Source organism: Amphibalanus amphitrite, unplaced genomic scaffold (assembly GCF_019059575.1).
Source record: "Amphibalanus amphitrite isolate SeventyFive unplaced genomic scaffold, NRLGWU_Aamphi_draft 000031F_arrow, whole genome shotgun sequence".
Taxonomy (NCBI): domain Eukaryota; kingdom Metazoa; phylum Arthropoda; class Thecostraca; order Balanomorpha; family Balanidae; genus Amphibalanus; species Amphibalanus amphitrite.
The window spans coordinates 1,237,251-1,256,504 of NW_024881527.1; the positions used below are offsets into that span (position 1 = coordinate 1,237,251).

General features: G+C 54.5%; 1 protein-coding gene across 1 annotated transcript; it reads left to right on the forward strand.

The window, feature by feature from the left end:
* Nucleotides 1-249: 249 nt before the first annotated feature.
* Nucleotides 250-19,079, forward strand: LOC122367869 (BTB/POZ domain-containing protein kctd15-like). Its single transcript, XM_043341370.1, has 8 exons — nucleotides 250-443; nucleotides 1,375-1,413; nucleotides 9,770-9,946; nucleotides 11,139-11,207; nucleotides 16,221-16,426; nucleotides 16,776-16,963; nucleotides 17,284-17,427; nucleotides 18,309-19,079. The coding sequence occupies exons 2-8, from the start codon at nucleotides 1,376-1,378 to the stop codon at nucleotides 18,387-18,389; spliced, it is 903 nt and encodes a 300-aa protein (XP_043197305.1). The 5' UTR covers nucleotides 250-443; nucleotide 1,375; the 3' UTR covers nucleotides 18,390-19,079.
* Nucleotides 19,080-19,254: the final 175 nt, after the last annotated feature.

Here is a 19,254-nt window from a genome sequence, read left to right on the forward strand (position 1 = left end):
TGGTCTGGTAAACCCGCCTTACCATACCCTGTTGGAGTTTGATTTAGTTATTTCACCAATTTGATTAGTTCCACATGTGTCGTAAAATACGGCAATTCATTGTGCATTACGATGTATTTAGAGAAACTCTGTTGGAGATTGATGGATGCTACGTTTTACGGTGACTGGTGACAGCTGCTCTGCCGGCTGGCCAGCTGAGCTGCGGCCCGGCCCCAGCAGCTGCTGCAGCTCCCGGCGGGCCGTGGCGCCGGCGGCGGGGCAGAGCGCGGCGCCGGCAGAGCGGGGCGCCGCCGGCGGCGGTGGCGGCGGCGCCGGCAGCAGCGGCGGCGGGCGCGGCGCCCAGTCGCGGTGCGTCCGCCACCGGCTGCCGCTGTCCGAGTGAGCTGGTGCGCCCCGTGCTCCATGTGCCATACGGTCTGACGGCTGTCAGCGCCACTTTCCAGGTCAGTGTAACCTCCCTTCCCCCACACCCTTCTGTCTTGTGCCCCGTATGGCTTGTCAGTCATTGCACATTAGCGACTTTACGGGCTAGTGAGACATGCACCCCTTTGCGCCCCGACTGTGTCGTACGGCCCCAACGGCTGACCTTCGACTCATCAGTTGTCAGTGAATCCCCTGCTGCCGTCTCGATTTCGAACTGTAGATTGGTGCATCCATGTTTACGTAAACGTTTATTTTGTAACTGAAACAATACGGTTGCACGAACTACGTAACGAATACGACAAATTTAGTACTTATAATTCCAGTTGACCTAATGCGTGGGGTCCGCCTAATGCGGGTCCTGAAGATTGACAAAGTGAGTTACATATCTGCCTAGTATGTAATTCCCTTTGGACGCTATCGTTGTGACGGTCCGTGTCGTCTTTGGTGCCGTTTTCGTATGCATATCTTCGCGTATATTGTTCCTTGCCCTCCAGGCCGGAGGGAACATGGGTCACTGGGGCAAAAGGAACTCGAGTTGGAAGGAGGGGCATACACTTCTCCGTCGATGGGGATGGATGGGGTGGAGCGGGTGCGGGATGGGGTCCTCAAACGGGACAGCAGGTCCCTCAGGTGGACAGAAACAGGTCTGGTCGGGTGGAAACGAGTTTCTGCAGCAGGATTGAGCATGCTTCCAGGTGAATTCTGGCTCGGAAGACGATGAACCAGGCAACGGGGTCAAAGGCTCGTAACCTGTAACTCCTATTGAAGTGAGCTGTTACCGATGTGTTCCTCCGTGTTCTATAATTAGTCAACAACTCGACAATCAATTAGGAGATAGGGTAGACTGCCGGTCCAAACTATGTCCATCATAGTAGACATGTGACGTGTGGAAATGCATATACCTGTGCCTATGCTTTTGGAGTGTACTGACGTTTTATTTCTGTTTTTCAGAATGCAAGTGGAAAGGATGATAACAAAGGCGAATACAAGGTCAGTGTCAACGCATTGCCATGCGTGATTGAACAGTCGTCCCATTAATTGAGTGATGGTGGATCCCCACGGCCGACATACCATCGCCGTCCTCACACGGCCGGTGGGCGGGCCGCCCTCCATTTACTGTCATCGCCTGCCGCCCCCCGGACCGGCCGACCGCATGCACAGTCCGTCTCCTTAGCAGGATCTCGGTCGGAAAGCCCCATTTGCGCTCGTTCGTGATATCTGCGCTCGGTCGCGGTAAACACGCGGCGCTCATTTATATAACTTCCCCACAATGAAATGGACACGTATAGATTAAATTTGGGCCCTGGAAAGGGGTAAGTACCTTGAATCAACAAGGTACTATTAAGTCAAATCAAATGACACCGTGAATATAAAAGACACTCAACAGACTGTTGGGTACATTGGGCTGACAGCCGTGTGCAGGCTGATGATCGGTGATAGCGTGTCCAGCTGCTGGATTCCCAGCCGTGTCTCGTCTCGGCGTCAGTCGGCGGACGGGCACCCGGGCCCGTACCGGCCCGGCCCGGCCCGCGCGCGGCACCCACTCGCCGACTGAGCCCCTCCCGTCAGCCGTTGTGAAATCACGCCAACCTCCGCGCCTTTGTCCGTCTCTGTGGCCTGAAAATCCAATCTCACAGCTATCGTACGAAAACCGGTTTTAAGAGCATTTTTCGAGCCATGCAGGTTCCAGATGTGTTGCCGTGTTTGTGCAGGTTGAAGCGCAGAAGTGAGGGATACCTTCTTCTTGTAAAGTTTAAAATTAAATATGAGCGTCAGGCATCGATTATAGTACATGTGTTTGTCGTTTTCGCTTATCCGCGCGGTTCTCTCGCGATCAGTTCACCTCGGTAAATATCCGTCCACCTCCGCGTGCTCACTGCTGACCAATGTGAGGTCAGTCATCACAATTCTTACTGTCAGCTCACCACGAATATTCACCGAGAGCTGTCCGTGCTTGCCACATAGGGTAGACCGGGGCAAGTCGCCCCGCCGAGGTAAAACGCCTCACCGATGTTTCTCGGAACTGGCAGGGTTCTGGGGAAACATCATCTCTTCTATAAAACGTGCACTATATGATCATTATATGAGCAGACTGGAAAGAAATTGTGATGACTCTTTTGGGAGATATAGCCAAAAATGTGTTTTTTGAGTGATTTTTATGTTTTGTTGTCAGATTATGTATCATGGCGTTCTTTTATGGTCCACATTAGGTTAACGACTTTTATGTATTTTGAACAACTATTGTCTAACGCTTATCATGCCGGGTTGGTTCGTGTTAAATTATGTCTTGCTGGAGTGCAAGGCGTTGTTCTCTGACCGAACTACGTGATGGGGTAAAACGCCCCAGTAGGTCGCGGGGCAAAAAGCCCCTGGGGCGTTTTACCTCATGTGTTGTTCGGGCTACCCACTTCCTTATGTTCGGTAGCTGGCGAACAGTAAGTTTCTATGCCTTTATGTGTACTTTCTCAGCAACTGGATGGCAAAGGAAGTATTTTGTTAACATTTGCATTGCAATAATTTATTACTTGGTCTTATGAGGTAGGTGAAAAACCTGCTCATACAATAGTGTCATAGCTGAGCACCTGACAGGATGGAATGTGCTAATTTCAGTGCCGTGCCTCCAGAGGTCTAACGGACCTCTCACATAAGATTTAGCCAACTACCATGTTAAATCTTTAATCTAAAGTATGGGGCTACTTGCCCCAGGCCGTGGGGCGTTTTGCCCTGGGGTTGGGGCAAAATGCCCCATTTGCAGTTGCTTCACAAATCACTTCCTAGCTTGGAGTCCGATCATAAGTGAATCAATTTGAGGGGTGCAATTTAAAGTAAAATGTCCAAAGAACGCATTGAGCACAAATTTGGCCTTCCAGGTGATGTGGGACAAAATTTATGCAGCAAAATAAATTATCTGGGGCGTCTTGCCCCAGGCTACCCTACCACTGCGTGCCGGTGCTTCCACGACTTCCTTTTGCTAGTGCTCGGTGCAAGGCGCATTCCAGTTTTGGCCAGTAAAATAGGAAAGGCACAGGAACTGAGTGGTCAACGGAAGGGAATTCCTAATAACCAAAGCCACGACTCTGTATTTCATGTGAATCACTTGACGCTTGCATCCACCTGGGCCATTTCCATAACGATTAATGTAAGTGGATGCCTTTTCCTGAGGAAGTGCGATAGGTAGGAGCTAGCACCTGGCTATTGCATAGCTAGCACCGGTCATCAAATTTTTATATGCCATAGAATAGCTCATGTGAAACTGAAATGCCCCTGATGTATGTCAGCGATGGCTCTATATGTCATGCTCATCGCTCAGAGTGCTAAGCTCTTTCCAGCTCTCTCACATCCACACGTTTCTCGGCTCTCAGTCTCGGTCTCCCTCTTCCTGCCCCGGCCCGTGTTTTGACTCGGTCCGGCGCCGGATGTGGCGTACCGTGCCGTAGCGGCCGCCGGAAGTCTGGCCCGGCCCGGAAGGCCGCGGTGTGTCAGCCAATCAGACCCGGCCGACATACCGCGCCGGTGTGCTGGACAAACACTCCGCGTGCCAGACGGCCCACCTGGCGAGTCCCGCGGCTCACACCCCACTTCCCCTCGCCCCCCATGTCCTGTTTCTTTACTCACTTCCTCGCTCCCTCCCTTGACCCTCCATTCCTTTCCCTTCCCTTCGATGGATGCGTGGCTACAATAACATGTGCATGTGAAACGGTCGTTGTTGTGCCGGAAACATCAACGATTGATATTCGACCTTAGTTTGATACGGTCAGAAGTGAAATGATATGTCCTGGAATACTCTAGACTGTATGTAGGCTTATTCATGATACTAAACGGCCACGACAGAAATCCTGCACCGACGATCACGGACGATCACACCAGAAGTTCCTTAGCTCACCCCTGTTGCCAGCGAAGGTCGTTCACTATCGGTGACCACCGTCCACTTTCCATATGGTCCACACGGGCTGAAAACGCCGGAGAACCGTTTTAAAATTGGGCAACCAAAGAGCGACTGATGTATCCAACAGCTGTAATGTTATACCATGATACCTGCTGAATACGTGAATATCATTTTGCTCCATCAAAGGCGCATACATTTTGCGGTTTTGCGCGCCCGTCTGACAGAGATGGCTGCGGCTGTGGGAAACGGCTTCCCTCTCTGTCAGATATGCATGTTGCACAGGAACGAACATTTACTTTCTGGACAAGCTTATTAGCTTATACCAAATACCAATTAAACGTTCAGGATTAATTCTCCGGCAGACAGAGTACGTCATTATTTTCACCTGCATCCAGTCCGCCGACCATTGCATGCCTGCCCGTCAGTTACCCAGCACCACTTCACTGCGTGTCCGTTGATCCGCATACAATGCATGCACGCGCTCCAGCACAAACACATTCGCACCGCACGGACCGGTCGCCGGGCGTGCACCCCGAGGCCTTTGTGACGTGGCGAGCACCGGAGCGGTCCCCAGCCGGGACAGGACGGACGGGTGCGCGGCGCTGCAGGCAGCCGGCTCAGGCCGCCGGCGAAATGATGGGGCACGGCGGTGGGTGAGGCGCAGTGGGTTACTCAGAATTTTTAGAGGATGCCTGTCACCATTCTGGGCCGGCTGAGCTGAGCCCGCTTATTGCTAATGTAGACAGGCACCCGCTCAGTGGTTACCCACTTTGCTCCGTTATGGTTCATTTCACATTGCTGGTGCAGACCACCAAAGGTTGGTGCCGTTAAGTGGGACCCGTGCCATACCGCGGGGTTTCGTGTCGTACCGCTTAGTGCCGCGCCGCGGGCCCCATGCCGTATCGTGGGGGCCCCGTGCCGTGCCGTACCGGGCCGTGCCCCGCTCGGGCGCCCCTCGCCGGCCGGAGGCACGCAGCTCGCGGCTGGCTGGAGCGGGCGGCGCTGCTCGGCGCGGCGCGGCCGGCGGCGGTCCCGGCGGCCGGCCGCCGGACCGCATTCCAGAGGTGATCCGGCCGCAGCGCCGCGGGGCCGCGCCGCCGCCGCCGCCGGCGTCGCCACTCTCTCGCCGGCCGGCCGCTCCCGGCTCTGCCGCCACTCCCGCTCCGGGTGCACGGCCGCTCTGCCCGCGACACCTCGGGCAAGCTCTGCGCGCCGGCTCGGAGACCAGCCGCCCCGGCCCCGTTTCGGCAGGCCGTCCAGCCGGCGGCACTGGACGGCCTGCCTCCGGCCACGTCAGACAGGCTGGCTGCCAGCCGGCCCCGGGGCTCCCTCTCGTACCGACCGATCCCTGGGGCAACTGCAGCGAGCACCGAACGAGATCTGCCCTGCGGCAACGCCCCCGTACCGATGCCCCGAGCCACTGCAGTGAGCACTGAGTGAACGCTGCTCCTCGATACTCCCATACCGATCCTCCAAAGTCAGTGCAGAATACCGAGTGACTGAGCCCTGCGGCTACTCTCAGCCCCCGCACCGATTTCCGAGCCACTGAGTACAGAGGCGGGGCCGACCGGAAGCATACAGCTCGCGGGGCGACTTCTTCCTTATCTGCCCCGCGAATACTTCCTAACCTCACCACACCCCCTTTCTCACCGACGCCCCCGGACCAGTGTAGCGAGTTCCGTTTGCGGCCTATATTGGCACTCTTGCAGCGCTGCATCGCCGGTGGCGGAACTGACCTCTCTCCGGTATGCCCCGGCGCAGTGGCCTCTCCCCGACCCGCGAGCGACGAACGCTCTGCGTGCCGGCAGCGTATGTACCGTGCGGATATTTCCACGCTCTGTTAGCTCTGTGTGTCAGCACTCTCGATACTCCCTCTCTCCACGACTGGGTCTGTGGTATCACGAGTTTCCTTCTCCATGAGCCTAAGCTCGGGGTTCGGAGTTCCTTCGTCGACCACCGGAGATCAGTTCCTGGCCAGGGTACCGGGGCTCGTCCCCTGGTGAGTCTGCAGGAGAGTACTGGCGCGACAACGACTTCGGTGAGGCTAGATAGGGAAATGAAGCGTTAAAATCCGCGGTATGCTCGATGTATTGCGGTAGAGAGTTATTCAGAGCCAGCTCTGGTTAGCGGTTACCGGTACGTTGGCCACCGGCGCTCGATAAACCTGTCTGAGACAATTATGCTAGGTTCTGAGAGAACATAGCATAATTGCATATCACAGTGCGCAAGCCAGACTTGTATGTGGCAGGTACCGGCCTGCTGATACTGGCGCTGCACGATTTCCGCCCTGTTTTCCTTGGGCACTGGTGGCCTGTTTGTTCTGAAACGTAAACAGACTGGTCAGGAATTTTGATATGCATTCAGTCAACAACTGCAGTTTTTCTTCGCTTGCAGGCAATGAAGATAAGAAGAGCCAGAGCTTGCCGGGCTACTTCTGAACTGAAGTTCCATATCTTACGATTTGCAAGGCGGAATTCAGAGTCGAACTTTGTCTTCACATCCAGACACATAAGTGAATTAACCGACTCACTGAGTTTATCTGATCTGAGACACAATCTTTGCCGAAGTCATTCATTAGTTATCATCGTCAGGACTCTGGGGCAAATGGCGAGCACGCCGAGGCGACTCTGAACGGCATTCGTCACAGGTTTAATCAGCGCCCGAACGCTATCGGCTCTCATCACTCAGTTGCTGAGGCGCTGACCATTCACGATGTCACTCTTAACGTCTTACGTTGTTTTGACAATATTTGTGCTGAGTTGAACCTCTTGGCGTCTATGTAGGATCGTATTAGTCGTCGGCGTCTCTAACAATGCACTGCAGTACCCAGTTTTGCCATTGCTCTCATTTGTCAGCTACTTGCGCCCGTCGCAACGAACTGTTCAGTTCCTCAATATTGTGTCTACATTCTACAACAAAAGCACATGAGGACGTTCTATGGTGACGATCTGATAAGATATGACAGACTGTCTATTATAATGCACATCCGCCTGGGGTCCCTGAACTTAGAAAGTTCAATGCACCAGAAACCGTATGGCTCAGATCTGCCATCTGTTCTGCGTCTGTTTTCATCTCTCGTCAATTAGCGTTCTTCTGCCGGTATGCGGCGTATGTCTGCTGTTCATAGCGTGGTGTCTGCTGACCGGCCTACTTCTACGCTCTGCCGCCGCCGGGCTTCGGGCCAGGGTAATACTTTGGACGGACGGAAGACGGTGGGTGCGGCGAACCCTGCACATGAGCTGGCGTGCAGCGATCCCGGGTGACTGTGTTGTACCGCCAGCCATCATGTTATACGAAACACCGGCTGGCAAGGCGGCTGTACCGCTGAACCACCGGACAGCATGGCAACTGTACTGCTTGGCGCATAACCTTACCGACCAGCACAACAGCAGGGCGCCTGTGCTACCGACCAGCATGATCGCTGCGGTCACAGGCCAGCAGGACGGCTGCAATCACAGCCGAGGCCAGCACGTCAGCAGGGCCGCCAGTCGGTGGCAGTCGGTGTCATTGATTGATATTTGAGGTGTTGCTGCGCCGTCTCAGTTCGTCACAGTCCGAGCTCCAGTATCCTTCGCGGCATGCTGGTATTGCTGGCAGCCCGAGGGCAGACCTCATAGGACGCTAATCGATCAAAAGCTGCCCTTTACACTGCGCCGATGCTGTAACCACTGTGTCAAGTCCGTTACGATTAAAAGGTGTTCACCGCTCTCTAAACCTCCGCACGGATTTCATGCATCTGCAAGAGATGCAGGCCAAGCGAATGATGCATATTAATTTTAGAGCGAGCTCCGGTTATCAGATCGATCAGATTGACAGGGCTGGGGTGTGTCGACGCCAGTGGGATCAGCTGCTGTCAGTTTAGCCACTCCATGTCAATCCATATGTCGGTGGGGTCGTGTCCGTGTCGACGGGGTCAGCCGGTATGGGCGGCCGGTGAGAGAGTGCCCGGGGCCCGGCCCGCCGGCGGCCGGCCGCCGTTTCTAGCCGGGGGCCGGATTTCTCCGGCCGGGCGGCGGCGTGACGTGGCCGGCGGCGCCGCCGCGCGCGGCCCACTGGCTCCGGCCGCGCCGCCAGCCTTGGCACGCGGTGGTAAAAAGGAGAGTCTCAGAGCGGTGCGGAGACGGGCGCTGCCCCCTCCCCCCGCCGGCGGCGGTGGACCGGCCCGCCGGGCAGACGGAGACGAGAGGCACTGGGGCGCTCTGAGGGCAGCCGTCAGCGGCGCGGCAGTCTCTCTATTGGAGACATCAAGCGCTGCCATTCGAGCAGGTGTTACACACCGTGTTAATTGGCGTTCATTCTGCCCCGCATCGCTCTAGGATCGCCATACGTAATTCCTCAGTCGGCAATTTATTGCCCCTATAAATATGCTTAAATGGTCGTTGGTCATGAAATATGTGAACAGCCCAGAACATGCATTGGTGATGTTATACCCGGCCGCGGTGTATGTATTAACACTTTCCGGCTCTGTTTGAAGACAGACATTGTGAAATAGATGCTGTTCCTGGTTTCTTCTTGCTCGCTGTAGTATGAAACCAATGCAATTTAATATATCGTTTTTGGTGACGGAAATGTACCAAGGCATCATATGGGAAGTTTCAAATCCCTACCCGAACCATCTATGAGTTCGGGTGTATTGCCATCATTGAGAGAGAATCTTTTATTCGTGATAAATTTACATTGGATTGTATTGTTGCTGAACCCACCGATGGTTGTTGGCGATTGGTGATGGCAAATTGAGAGGTTCTCTGGTAAGTCACAATGCAAATTTGGGTGCAATGCCCGTGCTCCATACTATATCGCTCAAAGAGTTTGAGTCTGCACTGTTTACGCTTTGAATTGGACGAAATAGGGATAATTTATCCATTGTTACTTACTGAACCAGTCTGTTTGTTCCTTATCTAATTGGTGATCCAGTCTGTTCGAGTGCCGATTGCTATGCGCAGTATTGTATGCCATAACATCGGCTGCCATCGGGCCCGTGATGTAGCATACATCAGACGCTGCCCAAGGGGATGGGAAGAGGACAGCACAGAGCTGGTCGCACTGTGTCCACTCGGAGCCCGGGGCGGATTGATGTCCCGCTGAATGTGTAGGGAAATATACGGGATGTGCTTGAGATCCGGGCGAAAGAAGTAACGAACGTACACATCTATAAGCAAGCAAAGAAAGAAAGGAAAGAGAGAGAGAGAGAGAGAGAGAGAGAGAGAGAGAGAGAGAGGGGGGGGAGGGGGAGAGAGAGAGGGTAGAGGGAGGGAGAGAGAGCGAGCATTCAGATATATTTATATGAAAGGCAGGTAGAGATGAAGAGATTAAATAAACATTAGACGGAGTTTTCAGTTATTAAGCACCACATGGTAAAGTGAGGGAACACAAAATACTGCTTCAATCTCAGAACGAATCCAGTCGTTGTTTGTCGCTCGACCTGACCTGTGTCTAACCCGCCGCGATGACCTTTCGCAGGTTGATCTCCCCGGCGGGGTCACCCAACATCTCTCCGGGCTCTCTTCACTCGTCGTCGCCCACGCCGCTAAACAACAACAAGCTGTCGCCGTCGCTGCCGGCGCCGCCCAAGGCGTCCCCCACCTCCGGTCACCACGGGAAGGTTACCGGCATCCCGACGGTGGCGGCCGCGTCCAGGTGAGGACGGCGCACGGATCGGAGGAACGGAAGAGGGGAGACATCGGCTCACACTATCGGACGGTGCGCCCAGCTGACGGATCCAGAGGCACCTCTCGCGAGGGCACCTCTAAAAAAATCGGTCATTGCTGTACTCGCAAATATGGTCCCTAATAGCATAAAGTAGGATAATTTTATCAAAGATACTTTTGTCTTTCATCTTTACCTCCGGTGTCAAAAAATATGAGGCGGAAGATCATGTCTGGTTTCTTATTACAAGGACAGTCAATGACAGAATGCACTGCACACATCCGACGAAACATTACCATAAAATCGAAAAAAAGTTTACCATACCATGGAAGGGGACCGCCGACTCACGGTGTTGCAGTCTCCGATCGCAGTAAGAAACTCGCATACTGTGCCGCATAACACGTGGTGCTATCGTCCTATCGCGTCGCTGCAGTCTCCTGTAGCAGTCAACACCGCTGGAGGTATACCGTGCCGCAGTGCAGCTGGTGTTACCGTCCTAGTCGGGCAATGCAGTCTCCGGCTCTGCGGCTCCAAGGCGGCCGCTACAGCGCGGCGTTCGACCGGCCCGCGCTATTGTTGCTGAGGACGATGTCCTCGCAGCTTCGGTACGACTCTGGCAGTATAATTTGTGACTCAGGGTGTAAGGTGGTGCAGCGGGCCTCTCAGCGTTGGTCGGTGCCGGCCGAGCCAGTTCGGATGGTCCCCCGCCGCGTGGGGGCCCACGCAGATGCACGCACGGGACACTGAACAATCTGCTCTGAGCTGGAGCCCGACTAGCGTTGTGATTAATCGCGAGGATGAGATAATCTGTTAGGGTACTCCAGTCTAGTAGCGTAGTCCCATCGTTTTGTGTAACTGCACGCGCGTTTATTTGCACAATTTTTACATACCTACCTACCTTTTTAACTTTCAACTTTAAAGCTTTCTGTTGGCTGTTGTTTACTTCTAACTTTTCTTGGCTTTTTGACAGTTATGTTAGGATTTCAACATTCACTCGACTCAGTTGGTCCTAAAAAATCGATTGTCGAATCATTTTTGACGCGACATTTTTTTCTTTCTCTACTCTTTCGTGTTTGTCGTGATTTATTTCGGAAACTGCCGTCCCGTTTGCAGCACTGGCGTGTAGTATGTGCCCCTTTTCCCCTCCCTTCCACAGTCCGATGACGCCCTTTCCCACCGGCAGGTACACGGCGCCGGTTCACATTGACGTCGGAGGAGTCATCTACACATCGTCACTGGAGACACTGACCAGGTGGGTGCCAGTGCTGAACAGGCCTCGGTGCTGACTGCCAGCCCACAGGCGATACACGGGTCTTTAAGGGTGACACAGGTCACATATGTCACACGACTGAGATATTGTGAGGCTGTGAGGGTTGTCCTCATTGCTAAGGCCTGCAAATGTCCAAAGCGCCTTTATGGTCTTTAGGGAATCTAAGGACAAAAGCATCTCTCGCCGATTAGATCTCTACAAGCGACTACTGATTATTCCCGTCCAACTTCCTTAAAGTTCAATTTGTGGCTGCGGGTCTCCGCGGCACCCATTTATCAACTTATTCCCCACCCCTCCTTTACTGACTTTTCCCGTCACTTATGCTTTACAGACTCCGCCCACGGGCGCATACCTTGTCGTTTTTTCCCACCCCGTGCATTACCTTATTAGTCCGTCGCCAACTTCTCCCGGTCATCCTCGACTGTCGGAGCTTTGAGTCGTTTTATCGGCCGGAGTCGCTCTATCTGCTGGAGTCGCTCTGTCTGCCCGAGTCGCCCTGTCTCCTCCGGAGTCTCTTTCGGAGACGTTCTATCTCACGCTAAGTCTCTTCCCGAGTCGCTATGTCTGTCCGAACCAGTCTCTCTCCCGCGGAGTCTGTCGGAGGCGCTCTGTTTGCCGCAGTCTTTGCCCAAGTCGGTCTGTCTGCCCGAGTCGCTCTATCTCCGCGGCAGGGCTGCGGAGTCGGAGTCGGAGTCGGAGTCGGAGTCGGTCAGAGTCGACAGTTGTGACCGGAGTCGGAGTCGGAGTCGGAGTCGATTTTAGAAACCCGAGCCGGAGTCGGAGTCGGAGTCACCGAAAATCTGTCGCCTCCGCAGCCCTGCTAGGTCTGCGGAGTCGGAGTCGGGAGTTGGAGTCGGTCGGAGTCGACAATTCTGCCCGGAGTCGGAGTCGGAGTCGGAGCTGGTTTTTGAAAGCCGGAGTGGGAGTCGGAGTCGCCGAAAATCCATCGACTCCGCAGCCCTGCTCCGCGGAGTCTCTGCCGGAGTCGCCCTGTCAGCCGGAGTCGCTCTGTCCCCCGCCGACTCAGCCCGAGTCACCATCCCCCGCCGACTCTGCCGGAGTCGCTCTGTCTGCCGCGCGGACCAGCTCTGTCAGTGGGCGGGTCTCTCTCGGCCGTAATCACTCCATTGTGTTTGGAGGTCAGGGAGACGCCACAGTATGGTTACATTGCTCCGTCCTCCCCTCTTTCCCGTCTACCGCAACGAGCTCTGTCGACTGGTTCTATTCAAACGGGTCAAGAGAATGCGGAATAGAAACACTGGGTAAGATTAAAGCTTGCAAAATGCTTCTCAATGCCTAAGCAAAAAGAAACAAATATACGAGTATGTAATAGGAGCATTCTGTCTTGATGGTTGGATTTTTATATTCACGCAAGGATAACCATGAAAATTATATAACGCTTGCCAGAATTAACGTAAGTTTACAACGCGACGGTGAAATTAGTGGCGCATGCTTGACATTCTATAAAACGCCCGTTTTAATTACATGATGTGTTGTTGTGACGGCTCCACATCAGCTGTTTCGACGCTCGCCTGTCTATGCGCCTAATCAGGGGTAGGTATATCGGTTCGAGAGACGCCGCCCAGCCACCTGCCCCTCGGCAGGCCGGGCCGGAGCGACCAAACCTCCGACCTTTCTACACGGCGTGGCCCGCCCCGGGCACAATTACCAAACCGGCCCGGCCGGGCGGCGCCCGCGGCCCTCGGGCAGCGCTGAGATGACCCACATGGCCGCCGCGGCCGCCGCCCGCCGCCCGCCGGCCGCCTATATAAGGCGGCGACGGGCCGCGGGCGGCGGCCGGCCGGCCCGCCGGCGGCCTGCCTGTCGGTGGGGCTGCGGCGGCTGCATGTGGGTTAGTGGCCGGCGCCGGCGGCACACCGCCGTTGCACGCCGGGCCAAGGAATGTGGCCGGGCCGGCCGGCTGCTGGCGCCGGGCCGCCGCCGGCACAGCGCGCGCCCGCCGCCGGCGCCGGCCACTTCATTAGGGGAGTCGGGCGGTCCGACCCGACCACATGCAGCCGCGGCGCCGGCTGACCGGGCGCGGCTCTGTCACCGGTTCAGCAGACTGTCAGTATCGGGTCCACTGGGTGTGCTGCGGCCCGCTGGCATACAGAAATCCCCAGCTGTTGTCGCTCCGACATAGCGCACCAGCTACATCTGATCGATAGTGGTATTCAGCAAAGGGAAAGATGCTGTCATTGTTACACTGGTTCTCTATGTTATTATGCAGTGAATGGAGATTCGAACATACCAGTGGAGAGAGATATGTGCTGGCGCGTTGCATGTTACATGTCCGTTTCTTTTATACTGAGTGACCATATACTTACCCACATTTACCTTATCTGGCACTTGCCCATCTCAGCTCCTTGTCATAGTTCAAATTCCATCGCATACTCGGCTCGGTCGTTTTTTTAACCCGCGCCCCACTGGGGTCTGCGTATAACACGCCCTACTGGGGGGGGGGGCTATTCATAGCCCCCCCCCCCCTCCTAACTCCAAAACTACTGGGCCGATCGTCAAAATTCAAACGGCGTCTGATAGCCCCGGAAAAACTGTCGAGCGAAACCTAATTTCATTGACCTCGAGGTCACCGATGACGTCACAGGTCAGGTCAAAGTAAAAATTATTAGCATTTTGGCTTCTTGACGTTTTGGGCTCTGGCCGCCGTCTTACAAGTCAGATCAGGCTCATTTTTGGTTCACACACTCGTGAACAGATGCTCTAGATACTCTGAGGGTACCAAACTTGTACTTTGATTTTCAGGTCAAGGTCAGGTCATCACAGGTCACGAAAATATTATATCATCCGTCGGTCACGTGACGCATGTTTTATGGTCCATGTAGGCCAAACATTTCGAATTTGATGTCGTCTGTGTCATTCGAGGTCATTTTGAGTCAAATTTAGCTTAGGTCTTTTTTTTTAAATTTTTAAGTTAATTTTTTTTCAACAAAAAAGGTGTCTATTGGATGCAGTTTGAGCTCAGGAACACGATGGTGCTATTTATATTGGCGTACAATGTCAAATTTGTGCTGAAAAATTGATTTGAAAAATTAATAATTGTTAATTTTTTTGCAATAATGCGTATAACTTGGCCATTTTTGAAGATATTTAGCTGAAACCTGCTAGAGTTAGTCATAATAATGCGTTCTATTACATGTATTCCGTTTTTTTCTAAAAGTCAATTTTTTTTTTAAAATAAATGTAACAATATTATTTTGAATTTTATTATATAACGTTTTCGAAATTTTCAGAATTTCGAAATTCCGAGATAGCAGTTTGATAGCGCAGTCTATTCTGAGTCGTCTCATGCAAAAAAATTGGATGTAGCTTAAAAACTGAGCTCTTGGGAGCGATTGCCGTGGTTCAATGTTTTGCGTCGAAATCGGCCGAACATGACGTCACTCTGACGTCATTTCCGGCCGACCTATGGTAGGTACGAAGTTCAAATTTTGACACAAGGTGTCAAATTGATGCAGCCGAAGGTACTGAAAGTTTGGCGTCGATACGTCAAGCGGTTTGGAAGTTATTGCAGAAAAACGGGAGGGGGGCTATAAATAGCCCCCCAGTGGGGCGCGGGTTAACGTCAGTCCTCGACTCTCATAACTTTTTTAGCATGCTAGATGATAATCTGAGGCTGCAATGCATAGTATTTAATGTTGAGCTCGGTTGAACCTTTTAAACAATTAAACCGCCTCGATCTGTGAACTGATAAATTCGAGTCAACTCATCGTGTGGATTATTCGCACGATAATCAGGCGCACTGTATTCCGCTAAATACGAGCATTTACCGGCTCTGAGCGTGGCGAGTGGGGCACCTGTCTACTGTGCCACGACCAGGTGACTATCCGTGACCACGGTGACCGTTGACTGGTGATAAATGATCGAATACCGGTGATAAATACCTGCGACTGGTCTGCCACCGGTTTGTGCTCACCGCACCAACAGAAGGCAGCTCGGATCGCAGTTTTCCGGCCTCGCTCCGTCGCCGCCGGGGCCGCGTCGCAGTATTGGCTGTGGCCGGCGGCGCTCCCCTCCCCCCGTCCGTCCCCCTCGCGCTGCCGCCCGGTGGCGCTCATTTATTCGGAGAGCTGGTCTGCGGCGCAGCTCAGCGAGCACGTGGGCCGGTCGGCAGGTGCCCGCGGGCGGCGCCGCCGGCTCAGCCGCCGCTGCCGAGCGGCCTGTTTGCCGTGGACGGCGCGGCGCTGCCGCCGGCACCGCCGCCGGCCCTAATATGGAGCCGAGCCGCCCGGCCGGTCTCAATGCAGACGCCCCGGGCCGCGCCGACGGGCATTTTCCACATCAAACGCCGGAAAACCATTGGAAATTCAATATGGCCGCCGGGCGCGTGCGGCGCCGTGCGGTGAAGGTGCAGTGGGGCTCTCGGCGGCCGGCTGCGGCGAGCCCACACGCTGCGCCAGCGCCGCCCGGTGGTCGGGCACAGAAACCGGCTCCGCCCACAAATACCGGCCGACCCACACTGTGCACCGTATGAAAACCCGCAGCGGGCTGGCGGCAATGACTGCTGGCTGGTATCACCATATAGTGATTAACCACGGGTCGGGCCATTTTAAATCCATCGACGCAGTATGTAAATGCAAACGGCGAATGATGGGTCACAGGCCATTTTTCGCTACCTGTCGCCCAGCATGACAAATGCATCTGCATTTGATACTAAACCGAACTGGAAAATGTTTATTGAAAGTCTGGGCTTCAGTCAACTCCGTTCTCTTTCTATTTCAGGATCTAGCTATCCTCAATCCTCTTCCTTCACATTGCCATGTCTGGACTTACGGTCGCTTCATAGACAGCCGAAGAAGGTCAGGGACTCGGGTTACCTCCAGAAAGAACATTCAACATTCCTACCCACCCAGAGAAACCGTTAGGTGGCCTTGGTAGGTACCTGTGTACGTGTTACCTGCTGGCATTTTATTTATTTTTGTCAAGTGCAGATATCGGGACTGTAGTCGAGAGTGACATTTGCTGTCTGCCCGGCAGATACCCAGAGACCCGGCTCGCTAAACTGTTCAACGGACAAGTGCCGATCGTGCTCGACACGCTCAAACAGCACTACTTCATCGACCGCGACGGCAAGATGTTCCGGCACATCCTCAACTTCATGCGCAGCGGCAAGGTGTGCGTGCCGGACGACTTCAGCGAGATCGACTGTCTGATGGAGGAGGCGCGCTTCTTCGAGGTCCAGGGTGAGTGCCGTGAGACGGAGTATCTCCCGGCCGTTGTAAAGGACAGTCCTGTATCCAGAGCTGTGAGCCGGAACACCTCTCGGCCGGTGGAGAGGGCTCTCCTGTGTCTAGCAATGTAGCAGGTGCAAAATGCCAAAGTTGAGCCTTGGTTGACTCCTCAGCCATTTTTCTGATATTGGATGACGATCGGTCTGTTCTTTACTTTTTCTGAGCTTCCTTATGACCGTACCATAGCGTACCATTCAGTGCTGAGAGGCTGTATCCATCCTTCAGAGACCTCTAAACGCCAAGTCTGACCTCCCTCTAACTTCCTCTGACCCCCCTGACCTCCCTCTCTGCCCTCGGTCAGGTATGGTGAAGCAGCTGGAGCAGCTGCGCCGTCAGAGGGCGCAGCGGCTGGCGCGCGCCGGCGGACAGGCGTCGCCACCAGTCGCGCAGCACGGCTACCATGTGGTGGCGCTACACATCTCACCCGACCTCGGCGAGCGCGTCATGCTCTCCGGCGAGCGCAAACTCATCGAGGAGACCTTCCCAGAGGTGAGCTGCCCTTGGTGACCCCAGGAGCTACCTCAGGGGCTACCCCAGGGGCCAGGAGCCACCTTATCAGGTAGAGCTGGCCAGTGGCCACCTTTGGTGAGCTTCTCTAGACGAGCTCCAGAGCCTGATGACTGGTGAGCTTCTCTAGACATCTAAGTCTAGACTCTCTGATAGCCCTCTCCAAAGACCTTCAGGGCTCCTCGTCTCGTGTCGATGTGTTATAGTCGTTGACGGTCCGTGACGTGCCGTTACAACCCAGGTAGCATAGTCGTTGACACCCCGTGACGTGTTCGCTGACGTCCGTTGACGTGTCGTTGCAGGTGGTGCAGGCGCTGATGGACAACCGGACGTCAGTGGCGTGGAATCAGTCGGACCCGGAGCACGTGGTACGCTTCCCTCTGAACGGCTACACAAAGATGACCTCGCTGCAGGCCATCCAGCGGCTGCTGGCCGACGGATTCCAGGTGCGTTCAGACACACGAACACTAGTGCTACATCTCGCACACGATCGCAAATTCGCAAACACGATTTACAAGAAAAAAACACCCATCCCAGCCACCTACCCTGTTAGTACCTACTCGCATGGCACAGTGCAGTAGATACAGGGTGTCCAGATAAAAGATACTACGGAAATTAAGTCGCATTCATTAACGCACGTGCCGATTTTGTTCCAACTTCATGTGCTTATAGTACAAGATTTGGCAAAACTCCTGAGCACTGTAATGCGTCGTTGGAAAGTTGTCTGCCTGCCCTCCGAGATGGTCAACATGACCATCAGTCACCTGCAGACCGTGCTAGTGCTGGAGCTGATCCGCCGTAAGGCCGCTCACATTGAGTATGTGCTTTGAGAAGCTGCCGCGACTAACCAAAGAGGTTACATGCCATGTGGCACCTGCTGCCTGTTTTGCCATATTTTTGCGAATACAAGCATGTGCCATTTTCAAATGTAAGGTGTTTATTTTTGGAATTACAGCAACAAATAATAGTATCCGTTTTTTCTGGACACCCTGTATAGCCGGCAGTCATAATCGCCAGGCTGCGAGTACGAGCTGTTACCTGTCCGGACCGTCCGCGCTGCTGATCCCTGGTCCGTAAATGGCTGGTCCGTGTCTTTATCTGCCCAAGCTTTGCTCTTCCGTGACTGGTCTGTCCGTGGGTGGTCCAACCATATCTGGTCCACCCTTTTGTGGTCCGTACTTGCTTGGTCCGTGCGAGCGTGACCCGGCCATGCGTGATCCTTCGACCACTGGCTCACCTGCTTGTGCAAGTCGACTATCTACACAAGTCTGTTCCGTTCTGTGGCGGTGTTCTGATCACTGATGGTGTCTCTCTCGTCCGCCGGTAGATCGTGGCCAGCCTGGGCGGCGGAGTGGAGGGCCAGCAGTTCTCGGAGTACATATTCTCCCGGAGCCGACAGCCGCAGTGACCGGCGGCCGGGACGCGACGACAGAGTGCCAAACGCCGCCGGCCCGGCCGCTCCGAGGGAGGGGCGGTCGGGCCACAGCACGGCTGGCTGGGGGATGGGTGTGACCGCACACCTCCGGGGGACACGGGGAGGGACCCAAAGGGTACGCCGCGCCGGCCCAGTCATGGCGTCGGCGGCTGACATAGGGTAGGCTCCGAATGCGTAAATGTTTATTGCCTGGCGCCGAGTAACGGTTTGGCCATGCTCTGAGACGACGGGCGATGGTGGCGGCAGCAGCCTCCAGTCGGCGCCCTCCAGTCAGTCTCAGTATCGTGCCACAGCCGCCGAGCGTCCACAGAAATCAAACGGAGCGCCTGCTCCCGGCCCGGCGCGGCACCGGTCGCCCCGGGACCGCCGCGTCGCGCCGCCCGCACACCCGGTATATCGGTAGAGATAGAACGAGCTTATTGTCCTGTTGGGTGTCGGCACAGCCGCCGCCGTGCCTCCGCTGAACCGATCCGTGCCATAGCTGGAGGGAGCACCGCCGCGCGCCACACGCTATTCTGGGGTACACGTTACGAGTGGGTTGTGTGCGCGTGTGTGACCGTGATAAGCGTTATGTGTCCAACGGAATGAATGGGGAAACAGTGACATATTGGTGAATTTTTCATTTAAGTGCAACGAATAAATGTTATATTCGAGCCCAACAAACAGTGTTTCAATACGAGCCGTTTTCAGACATCGAGTCCTTAGTGAAATAATTTTGCTTGCACTAAGGTGATCGATCTTCACCAGATGACATCATAATTACCTATCGTTATAAGTGTGTACCTATCTACGTTTCACTGTATGCACTGACACGGGATTTTATTTTTTCAAGAGCCTT